The sequence below is a fragment of the Onychostoma macrolepis genome, chromosome 20 (assembly GCF_012432095.1).
Source record: "Onychostoma macrolepis isolate SWU-2019 chromosome 20, ASM1243209v1, whole genome shotgun sequence".
Lineage (NCBI taxonomy): Eukaryota > Metazoa > Chordata > Actinopteri > Cypriniformes > Cyprinidae > Onychostoma > Onychostoma macrolepis.
The window spans coordinates 19,652,211-19,672,321 of NC_081174.1; the positions used below are offsets into that span (position 1 = coordinate 19,652,211).

Consider the following 20,111-nt stretch of genomic DNA (forward strand, 5'->3'; position numbering starts at 1 on the left):
CAAGGTTCACATAGGCTGTATATGACTTTCCTAGAGTCATTCAGAGTAGATCCAAAACATTTTACATTTACAACTGACAGTTTCTGTCATTTCTCCTTCAAAAAATTGATTAAAAAAAAAAAAAATTCTCTGTACAATTTCTCTAAACAGTCACCAAACACATTGTCACAATAAATGATGTAGTAGTGGTTCTAGTTCATCATAACAGCTATTACAAAATCATGATGAAACTTGATGAAAATTCACAAAGCTATACTAATCTACACTTAAAAACCAAAATACAATAGCCTAAAAAACAGTGAAAACACATAGAATTACGCTTGACTCAAAACCAAATACTGAGATAAAAACATTGTCATATCATAGATTTCACATGTGATCTAGCCTTGATCTTCTATATGATTGACTAACAAAGGATGATAGACTGATTGATTGCTTTATAGAGAACGCACTCATTGATTGAATTAACACAGGCCTATTAGCTATAATGGTCAATTAGATTAACCTAATTTAACCTACTAAAGAAAATAGATTTAAAAAAATATATAATAATAATAAAATCTTAGGCTAAAATTTATTATAGGCTACTTAAATCTCAGAAAACTAGACAACAGATTTCGTGATTAAGCCTAAATGATTTATTAATACCCATCTCACGTCACGAGGATATTTCCAGGGGGCTCCACGAAGTGTCTTGTCAACTATTTAGTCTGGATAACCTGACCAGAGTTACACGATGGAAGCAAAACCAAACGGGCACACTTTAGGCATAGATGAAGCAGTATGATCTAATTTCAGCTGTTCAGGGCACTAGGGGCTCTTGATTCTTCGGGGTGTCGCATTACCAAACGTTACCCGAACTTTTTGGTTTTAATCGTTGCTTGCCTTGGAGTGGAAAGTTCCCAACCGAAACCGCCCCTCCTACTACTAAGATCCATGATAGCAAACATGTACAAATTGACAAGAGTCAACTAAGAGTCCTTCAAACTCTTCAGGATCCTGCACGAGCTGAAAATGACCACCGGCGTGGAGCGACTATTTGACCAACTTGGACACTTTAAAAGGTACCCATTTGTTCCTGAAAAGTGTTTTATGGCGATCACATCAAAACTGTAAATATTTACTTCGTGTCATCCTTATCGCATGAATGATGCAGATTTCTCATTATTTTGGTGGCCTTTGATAAATACGCGTAGCTCGCATGCGCTCTTGATGTTAATTTATTAGAAACCTGACGTAACAGAATAGCCTATCCAATCCTGTACAATGTAAAAATGTTCGTAATGTTAAGTTAACAAAAAAACTGAAGGTTACCTTGCTATATCGGATATATTATTTTAAAAGATTACCAAGTTTAAAAAAAAAAAAAAAAAAAGTTTTAGAAGTAAAAAGAAAAAAAAGATTATGCATTGTCTTACGGAGAAGCTAACATATATATTTTTATGAAAAATATTGCACAATATGTTATCAGGATATCACAACTGTAAATATTCTGGAAGACTGTACAATTCACTGACACTACAATGTAAAAATGTAAACAGACTTCAATTGCCTGCATGCCAATATTTGCAAAATATTAGTCCTTCTTTCAATTATTATTTGCTTTCTTGTCAATTTAACTTCCATTTGATTCTTCTTTTCCTTCAGGTTTCAGGCATGTCTTTACTTTGCTGCTATTTTCCAGGCAATCTCTTGTGGAATACATTACCTGGCCTCGGTTTTCTTAGTTGAAACACCTAAATTTCTTTGTGACGCTCCTTCAAATATCACAGATGTTCTATATAGGAATTACTCATCGACGTCGCTGGCAGATATATGGACTCACTACAAGCCAGGTGATGGACCAGTGGTTGTACGGACAGCTGGAGGAGACCAGTGGGAACTTAGTCCTTGTTTAAAAGCACTGCGGCTTGATGCCATCAATTTTCAATACAAGTTTTTTGGGAACAAGACTGTGGAGTCATGTGGTGGCTTTGTCTATGATCACAGCGAGGTTGAGCAAAGCATCGTAACAGACTGGGACCTGGTGTGTGAGAAGGAATGGCTGGCCAAGCTTGCACAGCCAACTTTTATGCTGGGAGTTTTGATTGGAGCATTGGTGTTTGGGGACGTCGCAGACAGGTAAATTGTCTGTGTTGCATTTGTTTCCACAAAACCCCTTCATTGCATATAAAACACATCTCAAATGTATTCAGAGAAATCGATGAACAAAAAGAACAGATACTTTCATCAGTGAAAATGTAATAGTTTAATATGGTATAAATTCAGTGAATAAAAATTAGCCAAATAGGCTTGCAAGAACATAGAATGGTCAGCACAAACAGGATTGAACAGTTAATTAGGACAAAAAAGCATTAGGCCTATTTGTTATACAACAGTATGGTTAGGCAACTAATTAAGGGGATTTTCCAGTTGTTCAGTCCAAAAATGGATTGTCAAGGTATTATTACACAGTAGTTGTTGACAGATCAATGCACATAAATCATGATTATGGAGTGTAACAAGACAAGTGAACTCTATATGTGGCCACATTATATCATTATACCTGAACCTTTAATATGGCAAGATGGTTTACAATTAGCAAATATTTGATTCTGCAACAAGATAACTAAGAGCTCTGAGATAACTGTACAGGATGTGAGAAATGCAGACACTGCATGGCTGCACATAAACAGGATATCACAGGTTCACATTCCATGAAGACAGAATGACTGTTCATTTCCATTCTAGACGGGAGAGAACTGGAGCTACTGCTGTGTATTTTTGTACATGTTTATCATCAGATTGGTCATGGTTGTACAACAGTAGAAGAGTATTATTTTGTTCTGGGAGTGTTTATCCATATTACTGATTTAGCAATTAAATTAATTCATAGGAATGGAATCAAATAGAATGGTCAAAGGTGAAGTCATGCTGGTGTACATAAGTGAGCCATTTGCATGCAAAAAAAACAGTCCATTGGATTGCTTTGATAATACAGTTACCCTGTTTGTCCTTAAACAGCTGTTCACACATAAATGTCAACTTGTAAATAGTGACTCTTTCTACCATGAACTGGCAATTGACTGAATGATACAACCAGTCTCTTTTCATGCTTCAGTTGAAATTAACAAAGTTTATAAACAAAAAGTTTATATAAAGCTATTTGTCTATGGCTACACACATGTTTCTGTAGGTAATTGAACACAATTATAATGTGTACGTTTCTGCTTTTACTTTTTCCAGAATTGGCAGGCGTCCCATTTTGATGGCTACCAGCTTATGCCAGTTTATTTTTGGGGTCGCTGTTGCATTCACAGGGAACTACTACCTCTTTGTGTTGATGCGATTCCTTCTTGCAATGGTAAGTGGATTGGTCTATATTCTGAATATTTTAGAGCGGCCAAATGAATTAATCACGATTATTTGCATCCAAAATAAAAGCTTGTGTTTACATGATATGTGCATTTATATGTATATGTAAATACACAAACATACATGTATATATTTAAGAAATATTTACATATATATTTCTTCATATTTATATATGATTTATATTATATGTAAATATTCATTGCATATATTCTTCTTAAAGCTGCAGTCCATAACTTTTTTGGTTAAAAATTATCGATTTTTGAGCAAGTACATGACCAGCCAATGTTCAAAACTATCTTCTTACCTTAGTCTGATTCACAACGGTAATGTTTTCTAATTTGAGTGGTACTGGTAAATTTTTGCTGGAAATTCGAGCATGCCACGGTTCTTCTTTGTGTTATTACGTCATGTCTGTATATGTTTATGTAAACATAAAGGAGGAGTCTCGGCAAGTAGGCTATATCGCATGTGAGGATGCTGCAGGTGGTGGATGATTTATAGCCTTTTCACACAGCAGCTGTAATAATTAAGATGATCATTTTGTTTGGCGGATTGTAATCCAGAAAGGATTATGTTTTAATGAAACTAGATTATACTCCAGTTTTAAATGTGCATCTGATTACAGTTACTTGGGATTACACAAGATTTGTATTTCAAAGAGATTTGTATTTCTAAAGAACATTAATTTGCTTTTTGGGTTAAAAGAACAATTTCTTCTTATGAAATTCAAATGGTATGGCAATTAGAGATTAGACTGTACAGAAATGAAAATCTACAGGAAACACTAATACACACTATAATACTCATAGTCGTGCAACGCTGATGTTGTTAACATTAACAATTTGAGAACAAAGTATTAACAATAATAATGATTTGCTCAGTTTGATGTGATATGAGCTAAGCGATCGTTAGATTTAATTACCATTGGTAGCGCAATTTATTGTAATGCATTTTTTCCCCCTCAGTTGGTCAGAACAAAAGTGGCAGACATATCCAGTGAAACTTCTTGGGTCATACTTCCAAGACATAGAATCTTTGATTCCTAAGTACAGTATCCACACTGGTGTGGTGACTGACAGCAACACATTCTCCTAAAAACATTAGATTAATCTATGCTGAGGAGCCATGCCAATGCACAACCCACTTAAAGATGATAATTCCGCAAATAACAGGAATTGCAGGTTTCAAACAGAGACGGCGATAAAGAGGCAAAACTTACAGACTGCAGCTTTAAATGTATACATGTATGTGTGTGTGTTTATGTATACATACATATTACACACATATATCATGTAAACACAAACTTTTATTTTGAATGCGATTTATTGATTTGACATCCCTAGACCATTCACATTCATGCACATACTTAATTAGGCTGTATGTGTCTCAAGTGAATACTTTGCAGTTAGTTACAGTCTGAGGGCTGGTGATGTAGCTATTTAAAGCTGTTTGATTAAACATTCCTGTCTAAAAATTAAAATTAAATTGAAATACAACAAAGCAATTTAACACTTCTAAATCATTTCCCATTATAACTGAAAATTGTAGTTAAATGTCAGAAAAGATCATAAACAACAACTTCTACAAAGTAAAAAAAAATCATCAGTTTACTTAGTTACTCATATATCATTCTAAGGTATCAACCGCATGGGGAAAAAGGTTTCTAATATATTGATAAAGATGTCCGATTACTGATTAGCTGTGCCTGATTACGATTGCCAAAGGTGGGTAGATTGCTTATGCATTTCACCACAATGTTTGATAAAATAACTTTGATAAAGAACTTCCCAGGGGGGAAAAGTGAAAGGAAAGAGAAAAAAATGTCAGGAAAGCAAATCATTCATTGCCATCCTCGCTGCTTCCATCTGACTCACTCTGCTCATTTATTATAATCATTGTTTATTTCTAATAACCCCTTTCTCTCTCTCTCTCTGTGTGTGTGTGTGTGTGTGTGTTGGCAGGTGTCGAGTGGGTACCTGGTAGTAGTCTTTGTGTATGTGACAGAGTTTACAGGAATTAAGGTGCGCACATGGACCTCTATGCATGTGCATGCAGCCTTTGCTGTGGGCATCATGGTGGTGGCTCTAGTGGGGTACCTTGTTCGCGTCTGGTGGATCTACCAGATCGTCCTCACCCTCAGTACTTCTCCGTTCTTGCTCTACTGTTGGAAGTTTCCAGAAACACCCTTCTACCTAATGGCTAAAGGCCGGTACAAGGAGGCCCAGGAGCTGCTGGACACTATGGCTTACTTCAATGGCCTGCCACCCACCCTTAAGGTAGACTCACACTGACAATACATGGAATTCTGTTCCTGCCATGAATTATACCCTTTTCAGAATATGCTTTCTTACCGTGACCTTAGATTATGAGACACTAGTAGTTCCATACTTGGACTGATGAAACAGCTTTACTAAACACATAAATAAGGGAAATGGAAAGAAAAGTGACATGCAAAATAAAGAGGTAACATAAATTGAAATGCAAATTAAAAGATGTTGTCAAAACTAAAAAAAAAAAAATTGTAACAAAGCAACTGCTGTCAAAAATCTGTCGCAAACATTTGCAAGGACATATTTTTCACACAGAGAAATTACAAAACTTGGATCAGTATGAAATGCTGTGAGACACTGTAAACATCATATTATAATATTCTAACTAAGTGCTTATTTGAAAGATAAGAAGAACAGTTTTGGAAAGTCATGGATTTGGGAAAAAGTGGTATTGTTAACAGCTTGTGTATTCTCTAAATTTATCACTGACCTTAGGTGTCAGAGCTAAAGGATGACTGTGATCAGGAAGACGGAAGAGCAATGCAAGTCGAGAAGAGGCTAAGCATCCTGGACATGTTTGGAAGCTTGAAAATGACCGGTCGCAGCGCCACCTGCTGGGCTATCTGGTTCATCGGAAGCTTGGGATACTATGTTTTCAGCCTGGGGTCTGTCCACCTTGGAGGAAACCAGTATATCAATCTCTTCCTGGCTGGTAATGGACTGATGTGTGTATGTTTGCATGTGCTAGCATTTATTCACAAGAAGGTTTTGGTGCTTTAAATGAAACCGGTCACCTCCTCTCCCCCAAAAATCTGTCATTGTTCATTCATGTTGTTCCAAAACGGAATGACTTCTTTTTTCCATTACATAAAAGATGACAAATTCAGAATAATGAACATGCATTTACAATGAATGGAGAAAGTAGCTTTTAATCATGATGGAAACGCATCATAAAAGTATAAGAGTGGCTTGTGCACTTGTCTTTAAAAAACTGAAAGCTTTAAATGTAAAAATAATTTGAAAAAAAAATGGGGTGAACTATTTCCAAAAGCAAAAATAAGTGGCTAATCCAAGAGATGCAAAAACCTGCAAACACATCTAGTATGATACCTTATGTATTGCATTGCTGGAATTTGGGCATGTCTGCTAAACCACATGCAGTTTAGTTTCAGTAGTTTTGAAGTTGACGGCACTTGACCTGTTAACTGTCACTGGCTCACCGGTGGGCCTACTTGCCATTACATGTTTTAAACTGTAATATCTTAGTCTGAACCTAAAGCAATCCTGACAAACTATATATTGTTTGAAAGCTTAAAGACTCTAGTTTTCATATTTGGTGACTGATTTCTGAAATATTTTACAGAGCAACTGTAATTTATTAGTTTGTAAGAAGATTACTCATAGGAGTCAGAGAGCGAGTTCTGACCTTTACTTTGAAATAGTGATACATATATAAAATCTGTAAAAATCTCCATTCATGTTCATATGTCAAGTGTTCAAAAGATAACATTCATTATATTTTTGTGGTCTAAAAAAAACGGTCTAAAAGTGTTTCGAATATAAAGAAAAAAACAATAGGTTCTCAATTTTTGATGCAGCGTGAACTATAACAAACGTCCAGGGTTCTTGTCGCATGTCTTTTATGTGTTTTTTAGAGGTTAAATTTAAATCAAATACTGCCATACTACCCTTAATACTTCTGAATGTGATGTCTACGTCATAAATATTGAAAAAAAGTATGGAAAAACTCAAACCATATATGGAAATGGAGGCGCCCTTATATGGTTACTAATGGGGTTTGATGGTCATCTAGTGGAAAAGCTTGTTACTACGCCGAAACAAAATTTCACTGAAAGCTCATTTTTGGAGATATCAACCTCAAATTTGGAACATAACTTCTTCTGATTTTTGGTTTTGATTTTCTAGCAGTTTTAGAGTGAAACATGTTTTGTAAAATATATATTTTATATAAAATATAAATATTTGTATATTTTCATTAGTGGTGGGCCGTTATCGGCGTTAACCTGCTGCTTTAACGTGAGACTCTTATCGGGCGAAAAATATCGCCGTTAACCTATTCTCAAAGTTGGGTTGGGAGCTGGGTCTATACTACGCAAGCTATGATGACTTTCACCTCGATATTTTAGCGCGGATGTATACCTAGCCGAATTGCACTGTAGGGGGCGAGAACGAGTCTTCGAACCTGTGTGTATGCGTGCTAACATGGATGCAGCTATGAAGCCGCCGGGTTTGCGTCAGGGAAAATGTATTTTTAAGAAGCTTCCCAATGGAAATCGGCAAGTCATTTCTATCTCTACGTTACATGGTCGCGCTCTCTGTATCGCGCGCACAGCGGAGTTCCGCCCCGGTGCGCACGCACAACCTGATATTGCCAAGTGCAACGTGTTCCTGGGTCAACATCTTTGTTGACCCTGGAACAACATTGTGATTAACCAATCAGATTTCAAGAACCAGTTTATAATTTTTGTGAAGTTTAGGATTATAATCAGTGTTTGGTGCTTGTACATCAGTGTAATTCATTAGTTCCTCAGATTTTAGGGATTACTCATGGGTAAGGTTAGGTTTAGGTGTAGGAATATGGTTAAGATTATATTTTTGGATTAAAATGTTGTTCCAGGATCAACAAAATATGTTGACCCAGGAACACGTTGCACTTGGCAATATCAGGTTTGGCGGTGCGGCACACACACAAACGTAAGCGCACACACAAGTGAGCACACTCCCACTCCTATTTGTAAATATTAAGCATAAAACGTCTATTTAAATATGACTTCTGTGTGTCTCTGTGTTAATGTATGGCACAGACGCGGGTTTGTTCACTACTCATACAGAAGACCGCGTGACGCTTGCGGCGATATTAACGTCTGTCGTCTCACTAAATGAGGACATAAATACATGAACAACATCTCCAGAATTGCTCTGAGAGTCACTTCATGAGCATTCGAGCGTTTCATTTGAGAAAAACTATCCTCACGGCAACCCGTCAAAATAAAAGTTCGGTTTCACTTGAAGACATTGGGCAGAATGTAATAGGCTACTACTACTAAAACTATTAAAACCTTATCTTTAAGGAATAATCATACAATGTCTTCAATGTTATTATCAATATTAAATTCTTGATGACTGCTAGTTGTTTACTACTAGTAGTGAACTTATTCTGATCTACTTGGCAGAATTCAAATGAGCCATTTTAATCTAGATTAATTCCAAGATTACAGTGAGATTAATCTAGATTAAAAAAATTAATCTATGCCCACCACTAATTTTCATATACTTAAACTTCCATAACTTTTTTTTTTGTAATATAATTTGTATTCCTTTTTTTCACCTCTGCAATAATCTGCCAAGTATTTTCTTTAAAAAGAGACCAACCTTAACCTCTGCTCCAAAGCATTCACTCAAAAAGTGGAACCGACAGTTAACAGGTTAAGCTAACTATCCGTTATTTGACTGTTATTAGGTGCAGTTGAGGTTCCGTCATACTTGATTGGCTGCATTGCAATGGATCGGGTCGGCAGGAAGAAGACATGTGCCCCGGCTCTGCTGCTTGGTGGAGTAGCTTGCATGCTCATTATTGTTGTGCCTCAGGTATGAGATCATGTCTGTGTGAATCCATGTGATATACTATATACACACTGCGATATAGCATTACACCGTTAAAATGACAATGAAATGGAAGTAGCGTTCAATCTTTTCTTCCATATTATGACGTAAATCCGAGTGTAATGGATTATGGAAAAAAGTAGAACAGGGTCTTGGTTCTATTCATCATCGGTTGTTGATTGGATATTTAGATGTGGGTGTTGTACTCAACATTGAAAGCAGGTGAATGTGAGCTTTAGGCAGAGTTTAGGCAGACTAAATGATTGGAGAAGTCCTGCAAACATCACCACAGACAAGTAATTTTTTACTAAAGGGCCAGTTATAACATTTTAATTAAATATCACATTAAAAAAATTAAATGGATGAATTTATCAAAATAATACCTACTGTATAACATGTTTTTACAAAACAATTAATTTAAATTTTATGCCAACTTTAAAGATAGTTGAAGTTTTTAAGACACACACACACACACACACACACACACACACACATAGTAACACTGTTAAATATGTTTGCTATTTAGAAATCGAAACAAACCTAATTCTGAGCCTCTTATACATAGGGAAGAAACAAGGAAGCAAAAAAGGGGCATTGTATTTAGTTATCATGGCAAAACCACAAAATTTAAAAACTAGCCTTTCAAAATTGTAACAAATTGTGGAAAATATTAATCTGGGCAAACTTGTAAATTCAAGTTGGTTTGACAGGTGTAGAATCAAATTGCTTCATTATCATTACCTCTGGAAGGAGCTAAGTGATTACTAAAATGAATGATCTTGGCAAGAGTGGATATGTGTTTGTGTACATTGCTTTTCACATGGTAACTGGGGCAGCTGTTTGCATCAGAACCTCACGTTCTGTTTTTGATAAACAGATAAAAGCACTTTTGATAAAAGCACTTCCGTAGTGCTTTTAACAGCAGTAATACATTTACTAAATTTTATGCAATCCAGATTCATCTTCTTGATTAAGTTTTTAAATTTTGAAGACACACAAGTATGTATGTGAAATGATTGGTCACGGCATAAACATCCCACCTCATACCAAAAAAAGTGCCCATGTAATTATTGCAACAAATTACCGGCAGCTGTGTTGGTATAGCAACAAGGTTTTAAAAGCACCATCTCTTCTATTTAGAGGATGGGAATGCAGTGAAAAAGCTTGTGTAGATGATATACCTGTTCTTTAGAAAGAAAATTTTCTAAAGAAAATTTGATTTATTTTAATTCCTACTGTTTGGTCCCTAGACACACTCACAAGTGACATGATAAAGTTGAACCTCATGTGACTCCCTAGTAGGACCTGTGATATTACAATACTTTACTAAGAACTCAGGCTACTTAGGACATACAGTTCTGCCAAAAACAATATTATTGTTGTTCCATTTCTTGATTGGCCAGAAAATTCACAGTGGTGCAGGTCTCAACAAGCCCCAAACCTTACTATGTTCGTCAAACCGACTGTCCAGGTGGTCTTGCCTGAGTTTAATAATTAATAACAAGCTGTATGTTACAGATTGCTTCAGTGCAGATATCCATATGGTGTTATTGCTGGTGTCACAAGATCTGTGTTCAACCATCTGGGAATGTGAATTATTTTTTACATGCAAAATCTTTTGAATATGTGAGGCATGGTAGTCATGTCAGTATGTTTTTCACTCTGTATGATGTAGTTGGTGTTAGGTGTCAACTAGACCACTTTCCCTCATGGTCAGTGCCAAATTTCAGTTTAACTTAAAATAAATGCCAGTTTCCTCAGTGTCAAGGCAGCCTCTTGAATTATAGATCTGCAGGTGTCTCCTTGGCTTCTTGAGACTAATACATGTATGCACAAGCCCAGTATGTCAGTTTAGCATGGTTGTTAAATTGCTATTGGATGAAAGGTTAAAAAGGTGAAAGTGTTTCAGATGCTTCTTTACTAAATGCTATGCTTACACTTAACTGAATCAGAATCAATACATTTAACTGCTTTTAGCCATTATTATTGCAAGAACTTGCAATAAATGTGTATGAAAAGATGAACTTCTTAACAAAATGTTGCAGGCGACGGCAAGTGAGCAAGTCATTGAACCCCCCAACCATTTTGTTACAAACACTGGCTGCATCTGAATTCCCATACTGGCAGAGTAGGTACTTGTTTTGAATAAGTAATTACTTTGCAACCAGAAAAAAAGTATTCTATAGAATCCCTTATGTCATTCACAAACCATGAAGCCATGGGAGAGGAAGTCCAAAGAAGTAGGTAATCTGGGTACTTTTCGACTACTATATGTAGGAAAGTATGCATATTCAGATACAGCCACTGATTCATTCAGAAAAAACAAGTTTATGAGTTTATGAATCAAATCGTCACTACTGTATGTTGCTTAGAGATCTGCAAACATTAATTCTAAAATGACTTCAAGTTACTCAGTATTACTCTATTGTTCACTGAATTGTCTAAAATAATCGAAATTGTGCTGTTGGTCTGAATATCAACATGCTGTATTAGGAGCAACAGCCCTCTTAATACACTGATTAAAAATACAGGTCATCAAAGGGAGCAGTATGAAGGACTTCAAAGAAATGTAGGAATGTCATTTATGAAATAAATGCAGCACATTTCTTAGCCTCCAAACTACAGTGGCCTAGTAGTGCACAACACAATGAAATCTCCACAACACAACTAAATCACCACAACATACCGCATAGCACTAATTGCATTGTGCTGTGCTAATTTTATTGTGTTGCGGCTTGTTTCCATTGTATTGTGCAAATTTCATTGAGTTGCAGCTTGTTTCCCTTGTGTTGTGGAGATTTCGTTGTGTTGTGCACTACTGGGCCAACGTACCAAACAGCCTTGGTCACCAGCAGGTCACAGAAAGCACAGGGCAAGACGAATGTTAGTGGGTTGATATTCCATAAGGATCACCTCACTCCTCATTACTAATAGCTGCACTGCTGACACACTGAAATGGCCGAGTGTGGTGTGAGTACAGCCATCGTTGTTCCAAAAATCTATAAATAGACCTGTCATCTAAGTGACTGTTTATGCATATGGCAGCTGGCGGCTTCTGAGAGGGGGGTCAAAGGGGACATGTCTTGGGGACGTTTAGACTTGTGTCTGATCCCGAATTTAAAGAAGCCCTACTATGGCCTGCTACTGGCAAACTCTCCAAACAGCTGATGGCTGAAACATTGTTGCTGATAAATATAGTTTCACTCTGTGTTTTTCTCTCTTTGTTTCAGGACATTGAGATATTGGCTATAGTCCTGAGTATGACAGGGAAATTCGCTATCGCCATTGCATTTGGTCTGATTTACTTGTACACCTGTGAGCTTTACCCAACAATCATCAGGTATGTCTTATTCTAATACTCTATATGTAGCCATCCACACTAAAGACTGGAATACACTACACGCATTTTTAATGTCTTTAACTACACACTTGCTAACTTTGTGAATGCACACAGAGAAAAACTGTGCATCATACACTAAATGACTGAGGATCATATAATACCAGATGTTCAAGTCTGAACACAACAAACGCATGCAGAAACACATCTTTTTCTAGGAAATACATTATAAAGATAACAATATGTGTTCTAAAATTGGCTCAAATACATCTGATATTAGTCTGAAGCTAAAATAAAATCAGAGTCTGTGGCGACTGCAACACAATATCATAACTGGACTTGATTAAACTGCACCAAAGCAAGTTACTCATTTTCTATCTCCCTGCTGTGGTCTGCTTCACTTTTATCCAGTACCGCTAAATTTCTTTGACAATATTTATAACATTCCAATACATATAAATCTAGAAACAGCCTATTTCATCAATTTCTTTCCTGGACATATCTGAAGTTGACTGGAAGAACATTGCATACATGCATGTTATCTAGTGATTTAATAACAGACACTATATCTGGTCCAACAGGTCTCTGGCTGTCGGCAGTGGTAGTATGATGTGTCGGGTGGGAAGTGTGGTGGCTCCCTTCTGTGTTTACCTTGCTGACGTCTGGATCTATCTGCCTCAGGTTTGTAACAGCACTCAGTCAATCTAGTACAGTGTGGTCTAGAACTGAAGCATGATACAACACAATATATATTTGCTGGACAGAACAGTGCTTCGGTAGCTTATGCTCTCTATTGTTCTGTAGCTCATTGTGGGAATTCTGGCCTTCATCATCGGGATCCTGACCATGTTTCTGCCGGAAACTCTGGGACAACCCCTTACCTCAACATTAGAAGAAGCTGAAGCTCTGGGCTCCAAGCCCAACACGAAGAACGCTGCTGTGGATGCGCTAGAGATGAACCAAACCATCAAAGCCTAAATCCATATTAACCTAAGTGCCTCTACTAACTAAGAACACTACATGATCCAATATACAAGTCTGAAAAGAGACATCAGGTGTTTTTGACAAGTGTGATACTAGATTTTTGTTGTTGTTGTGGGCATTTGTGGGTAGATTGTAGGCCGTGTTCTGCGTGTGTGAGTTTGTGAGTGATGTTTGGATAATTATTAAAAAAATTGGTATATTTGATTGTGAATATTTTAGGGATGTAACGGTATGAAAATTTCTTATCACGATTATAGTGACCAAAATGATCACGGTTATCAGTATTATCACGGTATTATTAAAATGTGCTGGAGATGTTCAAAAAGTTCAGACACATAAATCCCTTCACCAAGTTTTATATTTAAAAATCAACAAACAACAAATAAAATGACTTTTTGTTTGCATAATCACTAAAACAACATTACCAATGATGTTCGGATTTTAAATGACAACTTGACTGACAACAGTTTAATAGCATGTTCAAATATCTAATGTAAATGTTCAAATAAAGCTTTGAAAAAGTTTCATATAAAGGTAAACCTCACATTTCAGCCTTTAAATAAAGAAAAGGGTTAAGTCAAAATGATAATTGATTAATAAATGGTTATATGTATTTTATCTGCTCCATAAATAATTCTAGATAACTTATCTGAATTGTTTAAATGTGTAGAATCCACATAAGCTTGTTTTTCCTCAACCGGTCAAAATTTACAGCAAAATTTACATCGGTCCGTTTTGGCCAGACAGAAGGTGCACACAGGCTGAATGTAAATATAAGTCTCTGTAAATCCACTCTCTGACAGCAGGTGGCGCTTTATATGGAAAAGCTGAATAACAACTGTTTCCCGTAAACTCCGTGGACAAAGCAGTATTGCGATTAACACATAGGTATTACATGGAGCGAAGATGAAAACAAAATGCCATCGAATCGTTTCTGAAGACAGTAATAACCTTCAGAGGTACATTCATATAATTAATTCATTCATATTGATTTGTATAATTCCCTCAGCACTCTTTTAACCTAGTTTTTCAGCCGTGTTTTCACTCAAAACGAAACTAAGTTACTCTGCTGCTGTGCGCACGTGAGACTGTTACTGAAAACTGCTTTATGCTGGACAGTATTTATTTATCGTGAGATGTTCAAATCGCGGTAATCGAATACGGTTTTAACGATAATTAAAAAATTAAACGGTAATACTAACCGTGGTGAATTTTATCATGATTTATCGTCAAACCAGTAATCGTTACATCCCTAGAATATTTTAATATCTTGTAATTATTCTGAAAATCTTAATTTTAACTAGTGGTGGGCCGTTATCGGCGTTAACGTGCTGCGTTAACGTGAGACTCTTATCGTTAATCTATTCTCAAAGTTGGGTTGGGAGCTGGGTCTATACTACGCAAGCTATGATGACTTTCACCTCGATATTTTAGCGGATGTATACCTAGCCGAATTGCACTGTAGGGGCGAGAACGAGTCTTGAACCTGTGTGTATGCGTGCTAACATGGATGCAGCTATGAAGCCGCCGGGTTTGCTTCAGGGAAAATTTATTTTTAAGAAGCTTCCCAATGGAAATCGGCAAATCTCTACGTTACATGGTCGCGCTCTCTGTATCGCGCGCACAGCGGAGTTCCGCCCCGGTGCGCACGCACAACCTGATATTGCCAAGTGCAACGTGTTCCTGGGTCAACATCTTTGTTGACCCTGGAACAACATTGTGATTAACCAATCAGATTTCAAGAACCAGTTTATAATTTTTGTGAAGTTTAGGATTATAATCAGTGTTTGGTGCTTGTACATCAGTGTAATTCATCTATTAGTTCCTCAGATTTTAGGGATTACTCATGGGTAAGGTTAGGTTTAGGTGTAGGAATATGGTTAAGATTATATTTTTGGATTAAAATGTTGTTCCAGGGTCAACAAAATATGTTGACCCAGGAACACGTTGCACTTGGCAATATCAGGTTTGGCGGTGCGGCACACACACAAACGTAAGCGCACACACAAGTGAGCACACTCCCACTCCTATTTGTAAATATTAAGCCGCAAAACGTATATTTAAATATGACTTCTGTGTGTCTCTGTGTTAATGTATGGCACAGACGCGCGGGTTTGTTCACTACTCATACAGAAGACCGCGTGACGCTTGCGGCGATATTAACGTCTGTCGTCTCACTAAATGAGGACATAAATACATGAACAACATCTCCAGAACTGCTCTGAGTCACTTCATGAGCATTCGAGCGTTTCATTTGAGAAAAACTATCCTCACGGCAACCCGTCAAAATAAAAGTTCGGTTTCACTTGAAGACATTGGGCAGAATGTAATAGGCTACTACTACTAAAACTATTAAAACCTTATCTTTAAGGAATAATCATACAATGTCTTCAATGTTATTATCAATATTAAATTCTTGATGACTGCTAGTTGTTTACTACTAGTAGTGAACTTATTCTGATCTACTTGGCAGAATTCAAATGAGCCATTTTAATCTAGATTAATTCCAAGATTACAGTGAGATTAATCTAGATTAAAAAAATTAATCTATGCCCACCACTAATTTTAACAAAGAGTTTACAAGGCAGGACCTCATTTATCTAAAACCACTAAGTATTACATTTTTGCATTTCAGCCAAAACCACTTATGCACAGACTCTTAAGGTGCAGTCACACTGGTGAAATTTCAGCAAAAATTTGGGTGCAAAAAGTTCCATTGTCTATCGTCAATAGTGTAGCAATGTATGAACCACAGTTAACACATAAGTCACTTTCAAACCAAGAATCTGTGACCAAATTGAAACCGCTGTGAAATCTGTGTGAATTTCTATTGAAATGACTGAAAAAATTCGCATAAGAAGAGTAAATGTGACCCTGTACCACAAAACCTGTCATAAGTAGCACAGGTATATTTGTAGCAAAAGCCAATAATACATTGTGTGGGTCAAAATGATCGATTTTTATTTTATGCCAAAAATCATTAGGATATTAAAGCTGCAGTCCATAAATTGTGCCTCTTTGTCGCCGTCTCTGTTTGAAAACCTGGAATTGCAGCTCTGTGCGGAATTATCTTCCGTGCGTGGGGTTGTGCTCCGGCAAGGCTCCAGTGCAGATCAATCTAATGTTTTGAGGAGTATGTGTGTCAGTCTGTCAGTCACCGCACCGGTGTGGATACTGTACTTAGGAATCACAGATTCTAGCCTACGTCTTGGAATATATGACCCAAATAAGAATTTATTGCCATCTGAACAAGTAAGTAACAAGTCTGCCACGTTTGTTCTGACCAACTGAGGAAAAAACATTACAATAAATCGCGCTACCAATGGTAATTAAATCTAACGATCGGTTAGCTCATATCACATCTAACCGTGCAAATTATTATTATTATACTTTATTCTCAAATTATTAATGTTAACAAAATCAGCATCGCGTGACAATGAGTATAGTGTGTATTAGCATGTAGATTTCAATTTCTGTACAGTCTAATCTCTAATTGTCATACCATTCGAATTTCATATTAAGAAATTCTTTGAACCCAAAAAGCAAATTATGCTCCCTTCGAACTGGTTGTCTTTAAAATACAAATCTTGTGTAATCCCAGGCTATCTGTTATCAGAAGCACATTTAAAACTGGAATATAATTTAATTTCATTCACATGTGTTTCATAAACACATAATCCTTTCTGGATTACAATCCGCCATCAAAATGATAAAATTAATTATTCTAGCTGCGGTGAGAAAAGGCTATAAACGATCCACCACCTGCAGGATCCTCACATGAGATAGCCTAGTAGCCAGGACGACTTCTTTATGTTTACAGATGTGACGTAATGATGCAGCAGCATGCTCGAATTTCCCGTGAAAACCTACCTGTACCACTCAAATTAGAATAGTGATAGTTTTGAACACTGGCCGGTTGTGTACTTGCTCAAATATTGATTTCAGATCATTTTTAACCCCAAAAAAGTTACGGACTGCAGCTTTAAGTAAAGATCATGTTCCATTACAATATTTTGTAAATGTCCCACCGTAAAAATATCAAAATTTAATTTTTGATTAGTAATATGCATTGCTAAGAACTTCATTTGGACAACTTTAAAGGCGATTTTCTCAATATTTTGATTTTTTTTGCACCCTCAGATTCCAGATTTTCAAATAGCTGCATCTCGGTCAAATATTGTCCTCCTATCCTAACAATGATGTATAAATCTCAATTGACCCTTAAAAATTGACCCTCATGACTGGTTTTGTGGTCCAGGGTCACAAATGTGAGCGCACCTTTAGTTTGCTCACTTTACTGTTTTTAATATATTTATGTTGGATTTAAAAATTGAACAAATTTATTTGTGTTTCCTAAATAGGTTTTACAATTTGCTAATTTTAGCAACAGTTTTTGCAAATAAATTTCATATAGCAATGTGAACACAGTAAAATGCTGATATATGAACATTTCGGTGCACTAATGTGTAACCTTAAACACCATTTACCTACTTTACCTGACAGTATTAGCAAGAACATTGCCTTCAACTACACTGGAAAAAGGAAACACTTGTTCATTATCAGTTAATGGTGTGATAAGTTTGTATGCATGATTCATTGAAAAACAGACCTTGTTAGTTGAATCTGTTTTTTATACAACTGCATCTCATGCATGGTTTAGATCAGTATTGTTCATAGTAAACTGTGACTGTTCTTTACATTACTTCAGAACTTGTTTATTCTGGGTGCTTTTGTATTATTTTGTTATTTAATATTTTCATTATTTTTATCTTATTGTCCTGTATTTTCCCTCAGTTTGCATGACATGATGAATGTAATGCAGAAGAGTTCAAAATAGTATTATCTACTAAAAGTTCTTGTAAAGTCTTGTTTTTTTTTTGTAATACAGCTATTTTTCTCTTCATAGACTTTATAATCAGTGCATTTACAATTTTCCTCAAGCTTACGAATTTATGATGTGTTTTTGGACCAAAGAAGCAGAGATAGTAGATTATTGCTGTAGTCATGTGCAGTTGTCATAGCAACATGTTTGTCTAAAGAATGTCATATATTAATAAATATGACATCATGTCTAAATTAGACCCGTTTCATTACAGTAATTACAGTGGCTATAAATATTGGTGATTTAAGTAGGTACTAAGTGTCCTTTTCCTGTGCTGTTCACCTTTCATTCTCTAATGAGAAGAATCTACTCATGGAAAAGGTGGGAAATATTTTCCAGGTTAGTGGGTGTAAGGCAGGCGTCTCTCATTCGCTGTGACAGAGGGGAGGAGGCTCAGGACAAGCTGTGCACTGCCAGCTCTTACTTAAAAAAAAAAAAAAGGCAAATAAATAAATTGCCTAACACTCTATTGTTGCAGTCAGAGGTTCTCATTGTACAAAAAGGTAATTTTGTGTGTTATTCATTTACTTTTGGCCCCTACTGAACATATTCGCATTAACACCTTTTTGTTTTTGTGTATATTGGAGTACTATTGTCAGCACAAGCATATTTCACAAATTAATCTCCATTGTGATTAGAACAGTCCAAGCAGGCCTACTTTACACATCCTACACAACAAATTCACCCACTCATTTATTATGGTACAGGCATTTTGCATTTCCCTCTTCTGCGCACTGTACCTAACAACGTTTTTTTACAGGAGTAAAAGCTACTGAAAAACTGTTTTAAAAACTGCCAGGGGGACATGTTGTACCCTACTTGTGCAAGTGAGGTTTGGGTTATCAGTGCTGGCACAAATAGAACACAAATAGAAATGGTCCCTTCCCTTGTGGACAGGGCCAGCTGGACACTGCACTTTGACCCTGCTTTGATACCCAGCTAAGCACAAATACACATGCCCACACTGACACAAACACAAACACAGACATCTATTTCAGAACAAATAAATCTGAATGGTACCATAAACACACACCAAGACTAAAGCATGTGAGAAGTGAGATTAAGAAAGTTAATATTGTGCGTGGTGTGTACTTATTAGTACTTGAATTTTATAAACAAGGCAATAACTGAATGTAACAGAAAATACAACAACTGAAACTTTGCAGCAAAACCATTTTGTTTACATGCCTTGCAGTATAAATGCCATGGAAATGATCATGCAGCTAAACTATTTCTATTGTTAAGATGATTTCTTTTACAAGTGCTCAGCAAAGCCCTATCCAAATCATTACAGCTGGGGGTTTCCTGAAGCAAGGGCTCCCACTTCTGTTGAACTTGGGGAAATACACCTTGGTTTACTACAGTACATCCATGCAAACAGTGTCTCTAGAGCTTTTTAGAGCATTTTTCTTATCTTTTGCATATAGCTGATTGACAAATAAAAGGTTGTTTATGACAAATGTCAATTAACTTTCCATTAACATTCAACATAAAAAAAATGATTCTTTGTATGTAAATACTTCTGTGGTATCAGGCCATTAAAAACTGCATGTATGACATACAGAAATTAAAATGATGAAAATGGTTTGAAAGAGTATTAGATGAAGTATACTGTAGCATGTCACAATACTGACAAGGCTGAAATGTTATGTCAAGTACA

The 20,111-nt window shown here is 36.4% G+C and overlaps 1 protein-coding gene across 1 annotated transcript; it reads left to right on the forward strand.

The window, feature by feature from the left end:
- The first annotated feature begins 588 nt into the window (after positions 1 to 588).
- slc22a16 (solute carrier family 22 member 16) lies at positions 589 to 14,956 on the forward strand. Its single transcript, XM_058755756.1, has 9 exons — positions 589 to 1,064; positions 1,648 to 2,121; positions 3,226 to 3,343; positions 5,316 to 5,630; positions 6,120 to 6,336; positions 9,106 to 9,233; positions 12,479 to 12,588; positions 13,167 to 13,266; positions 13,390 to 14,956. Exons 1-9 carry the CDS (start codon positions 1,015 to 1,017, stop codon positions 13,561 to 13,563), a joined length of 1,686 nt encoding a protein of 561 aa, XP_058611739.1. The 5' UTR covers positions 589 to 1,014; the 3' UTR covers positions 13,564 to 14,956.
- Positions 14,957 to 20,111: the final 5,155 nt, after the last annotated feature.

Excerpts from the sequence above, each read along its gene's own strand:
- slc22a16 (XM_058755756.1), top strand. The coding sequence starts at position 1,015 with ATGACCACCGGCGTGGAGCGACTATTTGACCAACTTGGACACTTTAAA. Across the intron at positions 2,122-3,225 it reads TTTGGGGACGTCGCAGACAG|AATTGGCAGGCGTCCCATTT; the intron begins GTAAATTGTCTG and ends TACTTTTTCCAG. Across the intron at positions 6,337-9,105 it reads TATCAATCTCTTCCTGGCTG|GTGCAGTTGAGGTTCCGTCA; the intron begins GTAATGGACTGA and ends GACTGTTATTAG.